The following is a 16594-nucleotide window of genomic DNA, read 5'->3' on the forward strand; positions in this document are numbered from 1 at the left end:
ACGATATTCAAGAGTAGAATTAATTAATTAATTTTAGGGACATCGATGCACGAAATGGAGATTTCTAACAGTGGTTCTCTAGAAACATTTTTTCTCAGTGATTAGGTTAATTTTGACAAGTTTCTGTCCTCTTGTTCTCGAGATAATAATGACCAAATTTCCTCGTAAGCTTACACACACTTGACGAGGAAAATGCTGAAATTGTTACCACCTTAAGACCAATTTACTCACAAGCAAGTTAAGCGAGACTGGACATACCGTTCATAGGGATATACGAACCAGTGAACCACGGGTAATCGAACCCGGAACCTCTGATGTTTTTCAAAAGTATTTTTGCCCACAAACTTTTGATCCTGACTGTACACTTGGATAACACATGAAATTCCAATCTCTTACCTGATAAGGCATCCCGACATACGTTACAATACGTAGGCCTGGCGTGGAAGGCATCGTGCCACGTGTGGTCCCCGTTGATCAGCGTCCTCTCCTTCCCAGCCTGCAAGTAAAATGAAACCTGGGCGTTAGGCAGGGTTCGAAATCGTGTGGGGTAGAAGGGGGGATTTCCCCGCCAACAATCTTTGCCTCCAAAATCTCACTACCAAAAATTTCCGGTTTTTTTTTTGTTACAACAACAAAATATAAGTAATACTTCTTTTTACTTCAAATATACTTTACTAAGGATAATATCGACAACACACACAAAGTAGTGTGGTTGCGAGTGTTGAATGCTTTCTCTCTCTCTCTCTCTCTCTCTCTCTCTCTCTCTCTCTCTCAAGAGATCATTAACACATCTACACTAATAACAATAAAAGAAAAACAAGGATGAAAGACAAATATAATTATGACATCATATTGATTTAAATTAACAGAATGCAAAAGCTAAACAAGAACATATGCCTTAATAAAACCATTTCAACTATTTTGTAATTTATTTATAAATTTTTAACCAGTTGATAAAGGAATATGATTTATATATATATATATATATATATATATATATATATATATATATATATATATATATAATAACCCACAGCGCGACAGGCCTTGGAGGGCCAGGGCTTACCTACCGACTGCCGGTCTCCCTCCCACACTGTTCCTCCGTCACCTGCTATAGCGTGGAGATCTTAGACCAGTATTGGGGTGACGGGTGATCAGACCGACGAACCCCCAGCCGTTGTTGTAGGTCTTCTTGACCGGGTTACGCTCACTCACTCGGAGCTTCTCAATTTCCTCACGATGGTGGGTTGCAACCGGCCCTATACGTAGGCCGAATAAATTCCGACCAGAGCCGGATTCGAACCTACGCCGTCCCGCAGCGAACGATCTCAAGACGAGTGAACGCCTTAACCCGATCGGCTACGGAGGAGGACATATTATATATATATAAAGTAACAAATTAATTCCTTTATATGTATTTAATAATAATGCATTTTTAAATGTCTAGTAATTTCATATTTATACAGAGTCTGAAGAAGACCTTGCTAGAAGTTTGAAACGTTACGTTTAGTTTATGTTTTATAATACAATAAATGTTTGCCTTGGTCAGCATATTGAGTTTTTCACAGCAAATAAGAGCATTTTAATGCATAGTCCAAGCATAGCCCGTTCTCGGGAGGGGTAACTCGGGGACTCATCCTAGGCACCCTACCAGATAACTATAATTGGGTGTGTAAGGTCTATTATTGAGAGCTTATGAGACGCTAATCACCTAATCTGGGTTGTAAAGGGTGAACCTTTATCAAGACACCCAAATATGAACCTCGTTTCCATGTACCCTGGACTGCATTTTTGCAGCCTAACGAGGCTCTGGCGTCTGGGTCCATGACCAGTATAATCATCAACGTGACTTGTGTTGTGTGCTGTCCATATGTTCTTGTTCTTACATCTGCTTCATCTTATCACAATTCATCATCATCTTCGCAATTAGCCAAAGTGGCAGAAACGCGAACTAATGCAAATCAAATCAACTAATCTGGTTTCCCTTGATTTCGTAAATTACTTTGACATATTTAAAAATATCCAAAATTACTGAAATTAAATTCTAAGCAAAGTACTGCATAAAAAAATGTATTCAAATATTTAAATTTAAAATAATATGAAGTATTCGTTTATTAACCCTAGCAATGCCAAGGTATTTTTTGTTACACGGATTACCAAGGGGTGGGGGGGCTTAGAGGCCCATGAATGAAAGTTCAATGGAACTTGACTGATGTGTGTTTTCTGTCATTTGTACACATAAGTTAACTAATTAGACACTACTTTCATGTTTTGTTATGGATTATACATGAAAGATCAATTACATCGTGATTTTTAAGTAATTATAGTAAATAATTGTCACATTTATTACTTTTCTTCAATTACAATGTTTGGAACAATGCTTAAACTGTGCAAAATTTTAGCAAAGTTAGTCAAATGTTACTATAGTTTAGCAATTGAATATATCCTCTCATGTATTGAAATACCTTTGAGACATCATTGCGAAATCTTTCCTTAGAATTACCAAGGGGTGGGCCTTTGAGGCCCATAAACAATATCAACGAAATAAAGTAACTTTATAATGAACATTTTTGGGAAATATCACGCGATGTCATTCTAAATATTGCAAAGAACAATTACTATTTTTTATGAATTTTTACATTGATGGATATACACTATGTTGCCATTCGTCACCGGACACTCCTCAAAAAGTGCTCGGGATCGTCTGTACACGTCATCGTCATACAACCTATAAAAGGCATTGCCGCTTGAGAATACACTCATACCAGCTACAGTAGTCAATATGGACAGACGACTCGAACTGAGTGAGGCAGAAAAAGGGATGATCATTGGAGCCCACAGGTTTGGGCATTCGACCCGTGAGATTTCCAACAAATTTCTGATACCCCGGTCGACAGTGAAGTGGAAGCGAGAGATGGTGGCACAGGAGTCTCGATCGGCTTCCAGTAGTGCTGCAAGTGATCGTACTGTTCGCCAGGAGATCGTCGCACTTGGTTTTCATGGACACGCAGCAGTTTACAAGCCGCATATTACAGCCCGCAATGCGACCCATCGGTTACAGTGGTGCACGGAACGCCGCCATTGGACTCTCGAACAATGCAAATCCATGCTATGGAGTGAATCGCGCTATCAGATGTGGCTGTCCGATGGACGTCATGGGTGTGGCGTATGCCCGGTGAACGCTGTGTACAGGACTGTATCGTACCCAAAGTGAAATTCGGCGGAGGTGGAATTATGGTGGGTCTTGGTCCTCTTGTTTTAGTTCGGGGAAAGAAGAATGCCGATGCGTACCAAAAAGTTCTGGACAATTCTGCGCTACCGACATTGTGGGAACAATTCGATATTGGCCCATACCTGTTTCAGCACGACAATGATCCATGTCATACGTCAGGCATTATCAACAAGTAGTTCCAGGACATGGGTGTGTAAAAATTTGATTGGCCAGCACAAAGTCCAGATATCAACCTCTTTGAACACCTTTGGGACGAGTTGGAGCGTCGCTTGAGAGCCAAGCCATGCTGCCCAAAAAACTGTTTGCCGCTTTGCAGGAGGAATGAGGCAAGATTCCCGTCGGCATGTATCGCAAATTGGTGGAAAGTCTTCCTCGAAGGGTTGCGGACGTGATTGCGGCGAAAGGTGGCCTTACACGATACTGATGTGGTGCTGCGACTGGATTAACGTACTGGTATGGGGTGTCCGGTGACGAATGGCAACATAGTGTACATGTAAAACGCAAAAAATGAATCACTGGGTCTGAGAGCACCCCCTCCCCTTTGGTATTGCAAGGGTTAATAGAATTTCAATTTCCTTTATTAAAGGGCGAGGTTCAGCCTGCGGCTGTACTACCACCTACCCCTAATGGATACATATACATTCTAAATGTTTGTACAAATAACAAACAAACAAAAAAAATAAAGATAGAAACATAAACAGGACACAAAAAGAACAAATAGAAAATTGATAACAAAGGCTTGCCTACACAGTCAAAAAAAATTAAAACAAATACACAAAGGATACACAAATTAATTGTCTCAATTGTGCTTGGTGTGATATACGTAGTTAAGAATAATACAAATAATATTATGTAAAAACATATACATGTTCTTAATGAAATCATGAAGTGAAAATAGTGTTTTATATGAAACCATGAAAATTCATTACAGTCTGAAAATGTAATGATAATCAACCAAAAAAAGAATTATGGTAAAGATTGTTATTGGATATGATTAAAATTGGTCCTTCGATAGGTAATTTCATAGTTTGATAGTGAACACACCCAGTTCTGTAATTAAATAAGTAACTTACAACCTTAGTGACAATGAAGTTCGACCAGAAAGGAATACGTGATTAAATGCACAGAGGCATAGGCGGTGGAATGGGTGACCGGCAGAAGTGACGCATCTGTGTAAGAGGAGGCGTGTGAGCAGGCAAGAATCGTGATCCAAGCATGTTGCACCCAAGGTGACGTAAAGAACGAAAACGGGGAACTATACGCGTGACATTGATCTTCGACCAGGCACCAGACCCATACGGAAAAAATTCCAGATAGTGGCGCATTCGACGGAAGCATGACGTCACGGACACGATAAGGGAGGCCGCCGTATATAAGCGCGTGCTGTGCACCGAGGAACCGCAGTGCATCATCACCATGGCCAGGGGCAAACCTATTGACAACACCGTGAGAAGAGTGGTGGAGTTGCAACGGGATGGACTCAGTGAACGGGAAATAGGGCGCCAACTGAACTTACCCAAGTCAACCGTCCACTGCATCATCACACACCACCAAAATACGGGTACTACAGAGCCAGGTAAGGTCCCCGGTCGAAAACGGCTGCTGAGCGTGCGTGACCTACGGATATTTAGGCGCTATATCCAGACCAACAATCATGTTTCTGTGGCCGAATTACGACTGTGGACTCGAGAACGCTTTCACATTGAAGTGTCGACCAGAACCATTCGCCGTTACCTACAGCGATGCTGTTACCGAGTGTACAAGGCGAAACGTAAACCCTTCCTTTCCATGTTGAACAAAGGCAATCGACTACGGTGGGCACGAATGTATCGGGGATGGACATTTCGGCAGTGGAACAGGGTTTTGTGGACGGACGAATCCATTTTCAATGTTGCGTACGGGAAAATATGGAAAACAGTCTTTTGTCGGAAGGAGGAACAGAATGAAGCAAAATGTTATGCACGTCGGGTACAGAAACCTGCGTCAGTGATAGTATGGGGATGCATGACGGCATCTGGGGTTGGCCCACTACACGTCTGTGAGGGCATTGTGAATGCACACGCCTATACACGCATACTGGAGCGGCATCTTCCCACAGTGCGAAGGCACCTGTTCCACAGGCGGACTCTGCCATGGCCACCATCGAGTCCCGACCTCTCGCCCATTGAGAATGTGTGGCGTGTTCTTAAGCGACGTGTGCAACAGAGGGGACCCACGACAGTGGCTGCTCTTATCGCCTGCCTGCAGGAGGAATGGCACCGCATCGATGTGGAATACCTTGAACGACTCGTCCGCAGCATGCCCCGACGCATTGGCACAGTTATTCGCCGACGGGGCAGCGTCACACCATGGTAAACAGGATCCCCTCTAACAGCGGTCGAACTTCAATGTCACGTGTAGATGGACGAAAATGTTTTATTTTGTGTGGACACCATACATTGCTGCGTTGCAGCGGAAATTTATGTTTTCCTTTGTTCCATGTAGCCTGCTGAATAACATATGTTCAGCATATGCATCTGTTCTCCTTCTTTCACAACGCACTCCTATATTTGTGACTGGTCGAACTTCATTGTCACTAAGGTTGTATAATGAACGACACACCTTTGCACATTGGAAACTTAATGTACCTTCCCATAATGCTTGGTTTTAACCTTCAATATGTTTTGCTTATTATTCTTGGGTGATATTACGCAATATACAAATTAATTGTTTATTAATTGAAATAATGTTTATTTTGTGATTACATAGGACACCTGCACATCAGACTAGGAATTCTAGAACAAAAATCTCTGCAAAATTTTCGTTTAGGTCTCGCGTATATTGAATGCCCTAGGGCTGGCTGGTTCAAGAATATCTGACCCATATCTGCTCCATTCTCAGGTGGAAATGGGGGACGTGTAAAGGAACGTGGCTAGAAATGCCCTAGAAATGCTAGGTTTCTGGGATACACGGTAGGCTGCGTGACTAGGGTTTCACAGAGGAGTCAAAAGCAGAGCTGTAGCCAGGGGGAGGGGTGATCGCCCTGGAGCAGAAAGATCAAAAGAGGGGGAAATTGGACTTCGCCGCGGCGCCCTATCAAGTTACGAGTTTTGTAAGTTTGCTTAGAATAAATCAACACATTCTCTTACTTGCTTCACAAGGTATGTGGAATACCGGTTGACTTGCTGATTCAATAATACCTTGTCGGGTCCAGCCCCCCCCCCCCCACCGCTCCCCAGGAAGCTTCCGGTCAGTAGCGTCCTGGATTTTTACTTATGAAATACAGTAGACTCGCGATTATCCGAGCTAATTGGTGCCGAGACTACCTCGGAAAAACGCTGATAGTACGGATATAATGTGCTAATAGGTCGTAAATGACGAAACAACACTTAAAACTGTATAGTAATTATTTATTACTAGTACAACATAAATGAGATTACTTTTTCAAAAAGTCTTTCATAGTTTTTTGGACACACCTTTTCCGTTTGCCACTCATACTACATTACTGGCTTAGAATAGGCCTATACACAGATTTAAACACCACCGTAACAATCGGATACACCGACAATGTAACGAACACGTGCAGCGCGGACGGTGACTTGTAAACAAACAGGGGGTGTGTTGTGAAGTGCGATGTTTTCCAACCACTCCCTCGGTTAATCGCGAGTCTACTGTATAACAACCCTAATTTTGTTGCAATTGGTAAAATACGTAACATGCACTACAACGTAAAATGTTAGCTTCGTTACGTTACTTTCGTGCCGTTTTCTTGTGCATGATTCAAACTCAGGACCCTTGACTTCGTAGCATGTCGTGCTATAAACAACATCACAGAGTTCGATGCGAGGTAAAATGGAAGAATAAAAATTCCACAGACGCAGAAAAGAATCTTTGATTGTTCATTTGTATACAGACGTTGAACACTGCCCGCAATATATTGTGGCGTGAATCTCACTTTATCCCCCTCCCCCTTGTTTCACTTTTCATAAACGGACACTAAATGTCAGCCGTTTCTGTAGAATTAATGCCTGAAGGGATAACAAAGCTCTCGTGACCCATTTCAGCCTTTGAGACGGATTTCAGATACAGGCGATTATCGTTTCTGAACCTTCAGCTTTCTGTCATTCTGTTGTTAAGGGTGGATTTACAGTCATTAATGTAAATGCTCTGAGTCTCCCCCGGGTTGTGTTTTGATCAAAACTTCTACAGGTTTGAATAAAGGTAGATGTTGCTATAATGGAGGAGTGAAACTTTGGTTGATTACCTCACTGTTGTGCGTTCATGAATTATGATCTTGTTAGTGAAACAAAAACGTTTGGTGAGGTTTTCTCTTGACGTTTCCCTTACTCCTTTGGGAAAATCTTCTCAGGAAGTTAGATGCAGAGCCCGCCCTAGGGAGGAACAAGACAGGCGAGGCTCTGCGTTTCAGGTGCGCCGGCGCCAGATAAAAATACCGTTATTTGCCCGAGGTATATTTTTTTTTTAGGAAAAAGCATTAATATAGATTCATGATTGGGTTTTATACTGAACTGAGCAATGCGAATGGCAGATAAGGGTGTAGACTAGCTTACCCTGTTCGGTTTAGAAATAAGACCAATAGCTCCTGCTTCTCCGATGATTCCAGATTAAAATGCCTCGTGTCGATCTCATGCGCACCTATTTAAACCCTCGCTTGGCCTCTCGTCACCCGCTCGCCAAAGGCCAGTGTTCTTACCATTTCTTGTGAAAGGCTTACCCTACACATTTCTGAGCAGGAGCTGACAAGATCTGCCAGGGTCAATATTTCCCAAACCGAACGGATATGCTACGTTATCACTGAAATTTATAATTAATCTACTGTGGCAGCCAATGTGCTAGCTTAATAATCAATAGAGACCGGATTTTAAAGGGAAAAATTATCCTCTAAAAAGGACATAAAAGGGGAAAATTATTGCCAAGAAAGGGGAAAAACGGACCATTTTTTTTGCACTCCACTAAAAATACTATTATAAATGAAAGCGAAATATATACAATTCGTATATAAAAGGAATACATTAAATTTGGTATTATCCCTTTTTACATATGAATGGTATATATTGTGCTTTCATTTAAAATAATATTTTAAGTAAAAAGGTAAAGTGCTCCCCTGTGCTTAGCACCACGCCATGAAGATAACGCCCCACACTTTCTTGATCCGGTCATGGGTGGGGGTGATGTGATCGGCATCACGCCCCTGACCGCCTTTACCCTCGAGGGTTTCCCCCAGGTACCCATGACATTCGACGCTGGGTGGGCGCCGGGGCCGCTTCCAACGTTAGAAAAGTTCCCGCATTTGAACCGGCCGGGGATCGAACCCGGGACCTTGAGCATGGTAGTCAGACGCGTTACCGACTGAGCCACCGCGGCCGCATAATATTTTAAGTGGAGTGTAAAAATAAATTATAGTCAGTCTTCAGTTCTTTTTTTTTAAGTAAAGTGCAGCGAATAATGTTACCATCCGTTTCGATGAAATCTTCCTTGCAACAGCTTACCGCACCCCATAGCTTGCTGCCACTTGTAACTGACTTCGCCATTTCACTCAATAATGTCGTCACTGTCACACAGTTAAGTTAAAACTATTCTTAAAAAATTCACTATAAAAGTCTAAATCTAGCAGATAAGTCAACTTTCAATCCAACAGGCGTGCGCTTACAATGCGTTTGTTGGTGCGTAAGCCCAGATTTCATTGTTGCAACAATCGCTGCAACATACTCCCAACACTCATGGAGGGAAGGGAAGGTAGATGGCGCTTGTTCTTTCTTCTAAACTGAACCAAATAGACAATTGTTGAATGTTTTGTTCAGGAAAAAACAGTCGTACAAAATATTTGATATCTTGTCAATAAAGGGATCAAGGAAGATTTTTTTTTTAAAAAAAAGGGGGGAAAGGAATGTAGACTGAATAAGTAGGCAATAAAGGGACCAGAAAGGAAAATGTTTTAAAAAAGGGAAAAAAAGGGAAGTGAAAACCATGTAATCTTGTTGGTGGAAGATAATTTTCAACATTCCGTGATCCGTGTTGAAAAATTAAAAAAAGGACTTCCCGTTAAAATCCGGTCTCTAATAATAAACTTTAAAAAAAACCGCTTCCACTTGCAACATGGGGATAAATTCATACTCTCACACATTTTTTTTAGTAGTAGCAGTACCAGTCACATTCCAATGATATTGAAATGAATGCATGCCTGGTGTGAAACTGTCATTCTTCACCTTAAGTTCCCCAAAAAAACTGACTTTTCATTAAGTTCCGGAACCTCGTTAAAATGAAGTCACCCAACCTTTGTAATAAACGACAGGATGTTCATGGCTTCAAATCTTTCCCTGCGCCATCGAGAATGTCAATGAAGGCGGCGCTTCATTACGTCAGGACCCTTTAATCAGGCTCTTTGTAGGATCCGAGCTCCCCTTCACGACGAGGCATTCTCTTAATAACCACGATGCCTTATATGGCGGTTAATGGACTATAAGGGGATCCATCAAAGTTTAACTGAAACGAACCACGCGTTCAGAAATGCGACTGGGAAAGAAGGCTTTGAGGTCGACGGGAGTAGCCTTGGATCTATTCAGCATTGGTGGGAATGCAGAATGTTCCGGTTGCTACAAGGAACTATGAGTGCTATGGCTCGAGTATCTGCCTGTTCTAAAGTCACGTCCACCGTTTTGGTATGGATGAACCTGGTTTCCAGCGTAACTGTGTTTCTTACCTAAACTGCCCACTCAGCTCTGGGAAAAGTAAGCCTCGTGCTTTGCAACTGGTTGGTCAACTGATCTTGCCATGCAGAACTTATCCTTTGTCTCTAATTGCTCTTGCAGTGAGGAGAAGAACTGTCCTTGTTACGAAATTATTAAAACGCGCCATTATTGTGAGTTTGTAACCGATCTTGACGCACCCTTATAAAAGTTGACCGCCCTCGCTGGGGAAAAAAGGGCGGCAAGAGACGTTAACGTCTTTTCTGGGGAACGGTGATGTGCGTTGTAGAGAAGACAGTCTGGCTCAAGCATTGATACGGTTAGGATCCGTGTTACGTTGGTTATTGGTTTCGCGAGCCGTGAAAAACTGTAATGGCATGATCTCAGCCGGAAAGAGAGAGAGTGTCTAAAGAATAAACTGTGAGTGAACTATCGGCCTGCGCAGTATCTCTACCACAACCTGAGAAAAGGTTACTAAAGAAGAGAGGTTACATGTTTATTATGAACCAACGACAGGAGGATTAGAAGATAGAAGACGTCGAACTCGGTATCAGCAAGATTTGTGCTTTCCCCCAACTCCCCTTAAGTGTTCACCGTTAGTGTTTTTCAGCGTATTTATCGCCAAGCGAAGTAAATACCTAAGTAGTTACATCGAAGACGTAAGTACTCTGTGAAATAACTTCTAAGAACTAAGTTTGGTCTAATATCTCAACAAATTCACACCGGAAGCTGACTAATCTGTGTATTCCGGAATCGTTTGTAAACCGCAGACGTCAGGTGCCTGGGCCTTTAATAAATATTAATACTGTATTTTGTGGTGTATGAATACTTAGATACTTAAATATAAAAATTCACTGCTAGTATCCTTTTGTGTGGTTGACGTTGTTCGACAGCAGAATATAAATTGCTCTAATAAAAGCAAAACCAAAGAAAAAACGATATAAGTTGTCTTTTTGTGTGTGACGTCATCATTCGTGCCGATCTCCCTGGTGGAGTGGTTAGCGCAGCAGTGGTTAACGAGTCATGGGTTCGAATCTCTGTCTGGGCATGGAAGTTCTTTGTGAGTGTCCCTTCTTCAGTTTCATCATATCATCCCTCATTCGGTATTAGCCAAAATAAGCAGAAGAGTGACGTAAAATAGCCTTATTCAATCAATCAAGTTACCGTTTTCATCTTCATAGTAAGTGGTATCTCTTTTACAATGGCAGGCATGCAAACAATAAACTTAGTGCAAAAGACGAAATCACGAATGTCTAGAACAAAGAGAAATTCGGATTTTTTTTGGCAATTATATAGGGTGTTCCGAAATTGAATCGAGTGCTATTGTTTTGTTTCGAGGTTGGCAGACCTGTTCTTACCAATGGTGGTATCTGTTGTCATGCAGATTAATGTAGCATCAATTGTTTTGACTCGTTGGTTGTGGTTTCCTTCCGAAAATCCTCGAATAATCCAGGAGCGTGAAATCCATCCATCTGCTGAGAACGACTGTGTGCTGTGGGTTATGGCAGGTGAAGTGTGATCTTCATACACCCTGTGATTTCTTCTTTTGGGGTTTGTGAAATCACAGGTGTACGCCAACAAACCATGAACCCTTTTGGAACTGAAGGCGGAAATCATACGGGCGATTGGAGGCAGCGAGAGGGTTATCAATAATTTTGTGGAGCGTATAAATGCATGCAGACTCAGTAGGGGTGGACATATGCCTGACATTGTCTTTCATACGTAAATGGGAGATGTTACTGCTTACATATATGTGAAATATAACTATTTACAGGATATTTTCCCTATTTTTATTTAATTTTCTAATTCGGCGTCCTATGCGGAACACCCTATACTTAGTACATGTGGGGTATAAGGTGTGACCCTTTCCCAAGACACCAAAATGCCAACCTCCTGAACTGTCTTTTTTACACACTGGTGAGGATCTGGCGTCTAGACCTATGGCCAGTGTAACCCTTATTGGACTTGTGTTGTGCCTGTTCCTTCATCTACTTCATCTTATCATCATTCATCATCTTCTTCGCAATTAGCTAAGAGTGGCAGAAGTGCGAAGTAAAATAAATCATTCATAAACTTTGTTCGTGAAACTTAGAAGAAATTGAGATCATTCAAGTTGTTGCACAACTTGAATGTTTATAGCATTGGGCATTTATTCCCCAATAGTGGTCACTTCACTTACGTTCCCCGTCCATTATAGAGAAGCTCCATTGTCAAGGGCGCTTTTGCCTCCCCCCTTGATATCAGGAAAGACTACATATCATTTAAATGGTGAAAGTGTAGCGTGAAAACATGGACGAAGGGTGCCGTGAAACACAGCCACATCGTACCCAAGGTAAGAAGTTACAAGTCTTATGTTATTCTTAACATAGCAAGAAGCAGAGATAGGAATGCGGAATAAGGAATTAGGCAAACGTTAGGTGAGTGACTTGAGGGACGGCTAGGGAATGAGCGTTGGAATCTTGGGGAAGCGAGATCAGTTGGCGAGAATACGAGAGAGAGTAAGGACTGCGGATTGTGAGAGAGAAAGAAGGGAAGTGGGAAGCGATCATTGGACAATGGTGCGTGAACAGATTGAATTCTGACAGGAAGGTCAGACAAGTGACAATTGAGAGGACAAGAGTGGAAATAACCTTCATCTATTTGTGAGGCAAGTATTATCCTCTTCTTACCAATATCCATATCGGTTCAGTCATGGAGAGTGTAGAAATCCAATTATTGCACATGTGAATTACTTTGCCTTTCCTTTGCATGTAACGTCTCGCATACATCATACTTTAGGCTAAGCGAGTGATAACCATCTGAAAGATGAATGATGAATAACTACACCACCCAATACAATCTAAAGCAACGGTTCCCAAAGTGTGCTCAGCGAAACATCTTCTAGTGCTCCTTGAAGAAATTGGAAGAATAAAGAAATAACCAGGTCTTAAATTTTGAATTTTGTGCGGCCATGAGTCGTGTAACGTTAAAAATCGAGTAGAAATAATTGAGGTGCATACTTGATCTTCCGCAGGTAACAATGGAAGTCGGACGTTGCCGCAAGACGATAAAGTCGTTCTGCGTCTTCTATTGCGAACCTTTGCTCGCGGACAACTTCTCGGAACCCCCGGAAGCACAAAGCATAGCTATAGACAGCATGCGGCGAAACCAGATGCAAAGACACAAATGGCACGCATAAAGTTTCACTTCTCGTTACTTCGGCCCTCCAGTCAGTTTCAGTTGAGTCAGAATTCAGTCGAGAATCGAAACAAATCAGTGTTGTTTATTTACGAGAGTTTTTAGTGCGTAATTTTCAATTTAATATCGTCGAGTTTCGTGCAATGGACCGATGGCTGAAGACAGTACCTCCAATAGCTGTGGAAGAAGTTAAAATATATGTTCAAGCACTTTATTTTTATTATTCTATGCATTTTTATTAGTTTTGTGGCACGATCGCAACCTTGTGCTTATGAGCGTCGCTTTGTCCTTCTGCTACTACACATGAAACAACTCATGAATCGTCATACATATGGAGTTTAAATTAATACTTGTCAAATGTAGTCGAAATTGAAAGATATACTTTTTTGCCTATTATTTCCCAAGACATGTACGGAGTTGTACAGAATTAAAAAATAAATCACCTTTTCCTTGCTAATTTTCAATGTTTATTGTATAAAAATCGTGATTGGCCGAAAAAGTTAATTACGAAAGAACGCGACTGAATTCAATACTTGATTTTAGTTCGTTTTAAAATGTGCTGCCTTCATATGTTTTTTTGTTTGTTTTGTAATGTATGTGGTGAAATTAGAGTTGAAAATATTTTTTTTTGTAATGAAAACCATGTTTCATATGTCTAAAGTTATATATTCTGAATGTTTATCTTCTATCCTCAAATAGTATGGTCATACAAGTGCTAGGTGAAAATTAATGCTCCGTGATGAACTTTTTTACTAAAAAGTGCTCCGTGACGTAAAACGTTTGGGAAAGTTTATTGGTTCGATCACAACGCAGTTTTAACTTTGCGTTACGCAGCAGATTAAGTGGTCTCTATTATGTGATATTTTATGAGATTTTTCTTAACTGTGGGAAAGCTTCACTCCATGTTTTCTCCAGTGTAAGCACTGGTGGCTCCCCCTCCCCTGAGAAAAAAATCCTGCGGGGAGGGCTTGTTCACTGTATTACTTTTCGTTTATTTCATTTATCCGGAAGGTTTTCAATTGATTTCATTCCGTCTCTAAATATTGTTTCTCTTTCATTCTTCCTAAGGTCTTTTTTCGGTGTTCTCTTAACGTTACGTCTCCTCCTCCTTCGTCAAGCGTCATCTTTCGAGAATAATCGCAAGCCCTTTGCGCACTGGATGTTCTAACAAGGATCGCCGTAACGAGCTTTCGCCTGAACTCTCAAACAAAAGAATGTCGCTGCTTTTCATACACGAGAGAGAGTGGTTAGAATAACAATGCAAGCGAAGAAGAAGCCGGTCAAAGGGTGTACGGCCCGAGGTTTTCAATGGCGAAATTTCAAGTAAGCCTTGCTCGTTGCCAGATGGATTGGAGACGAAAGGAAAAATCGAAAACGAAATAACAAAAAGACGTTTGTCTGTTGGCCATATCGCCTCAAGTCTCCTTCCCTGGCAACCTGTTGTTGCTAAGGTAACAAATGCGATGTAAGGATTTCGGATTTTCCTACGACGAGCATCGCAAAACGGAATATTTTATTTTTCTTCCAAAGCACTTCAACAATGAAACTGATTGGGCCCGATAGCTGTCGACCTCCGTGGCGGAGTGGTTAGCACAGCACGCTGCGACGTCAGGAGTGGCGGGTTCGAATTCCGGTTAAGGCGTGAATGTTTGTATTTGTCCTTAATGAGAAAACCGACAATTGAGTAAAACGTTGTAACAGGGAAGAAATGGTAATATATGAAAACTACAGCTTAAGAGTTTTCCTCGGGTTGGGGGAGATAGCGTGGTGTTTAACGCAGTCGTCTCAAAGCAAGATCGCCTGGGTTCGATCCTCTGTGGAGTCACGTTGCACCGTGGTTCGAATAATAGACACATCGACGATTTTGTAAAGGGGAGATTGTGAAATCAATCAAAATTGTACCGATACTTACAGGAGAATCTGAATACCGGTTCAATGCCATGAATTTTGCCTTAACTAAGCACAAACGTCAATTTGAGAGCTCGAACACTTTCAGATTTGCTATCCCTTTTAGTAACAGCTGATCCAATGAATTGCTTCGGTACAGACAAAATGAATCAAGTCTAAGCATTACAGTGCCCTTGACAAACCAACTTGAGGAAAAGTCTCATTCATTTCGTTGATACGTTCAAGCCTGTATTATTTATTTATTATACGTATTATTATATTTATTAATAATAACTTAATAATACTCAGCAGTGAACGATGAGACTCGTTGACGTACACAGACTCCTCTCAGGTACAGGGATGGTGTTAGGCAAAGACAATATTCACAGCACAGAGAAATAAAAACCACATTGCTGCAGTAGATAAACTAAAAGGTTTTATTCTTTTTATATGGCAACGAAGGCGAGGATTTCGCTTTGTCGATGAATTGACTCAACTAAAACGCATAAACTCAATGCGTGGCTATCGGCATGCCTATCGTCACATACACCTAGCTTGCGCCCCGAACTACCACACCAAGAGATATGCAATAATAACTGAGCCAATATTTGCTCTTTAGCCTTTTATTCCAAATTAATCCTTAGGATAGCTTTATTTCTTAACGTAGAATGATTGCAGTATTGTGCATGGCATCAATGCATGGCCATTTGCATACCTAGCTTAAGCCCCGAACTCCCATACCAAGATATATGCACAACACTGAGGAGTTCTTTTTAAGTTTAAAATCTTCGACGATACGTGGCGAAAGTGTGATATTTCTTAGGCGATATCCTCACTTTTATACTATTTTCGAGAACACAGATTCAAGTACAGATGAATCACTCACTATCTACAAAAGGATGCTATCAACAAAACTGACATCTATACATGTTTAGAAATACAAATTCACATAGTGCACTCTCGCAAACTGAAGATACATCTCGCAAACATGAAGATACATTAAACTCCTCATAATAGAGCATAAAATACAATAAACATTAAACAAAAGATATACTTTACAAACAAGATGAAATTACATATAATTACAAGGAAATTACGTTTTCTTTGCTCGAAATAAATATAATAGTTACATATTTTAAAGTTATGACGTCACATAAAAATATGGATCATATCATCATCTGTTAAACTAGTTTATGTCATTTTATTACATAGTTTGATTTCAGAATTTACATAGTATGATTTTAGAATTTACATAGTTTGATTTTAGAATTTACATAGTTTGATTTTAGAATTTAACTCAGAATGGTGGTGAGAGTTGGAAGCGGCCCGGCGCCCATCCAGCGTCGAATAACATGGGTACCTGGGGGAAACCCTAGGGGGTAAAGGCGGTCAGGGGCGTGATGCTGATCACATCACCCCCACTCACGACCGGATCAAGAAAGTGTGTGGTGTTACCCCCACACCCCCTATACGCCTTCATGGCGTGGTGCTAAGCACAGGGGAACACTTTACTTTTTTTATGGTGGTGAGAGTGTGTTCCATTCGACATCAAAATCAGATTTTAAAATATTAACGTTAAGTTAAAAACATAACATGTATGTAAAAATATACT

The 16594-nt window shown here is 41.1% G+C and overlaps 1 protein-coding gene across 1 annotated transcript in view; it reads right to left on the reverse strand.

The window, feature by feature from the left end:
- LOC145979778 (diacylglycerol kinase eta) overlaps positions 1 to 16594 on the reverse strand; it is a 359862-nt gene that overhangs the window by 147360 nt on the left and 195908 nt on the right. Inside the window, exon 3 of the mRNA XM_083112757.1 lies at positions 397 to 496. Within this exon, the coding sequence (XP_082968883.1) occupies positions 397 to 496 (100 nt within the window). The remainder of the gene's footprint in view (positions 1 to 396; positions 497 to 16594) is intronic.

This window comes from Lepisma saccharinum, chromosome 26 (genome assembly GCF_977018435.1).
Source record: "Lepisma saccharinum chromosome 26, izLepSacc3.1, whole genome shotgun sequence".
In the NCBI taxonomy this organism is placed as follows: Eukaryota; Metazoa; Arthropoda; class Insecta; order Zygentoma; family Lepismatidae; genus Lepisma; species Lepisma saccharinum.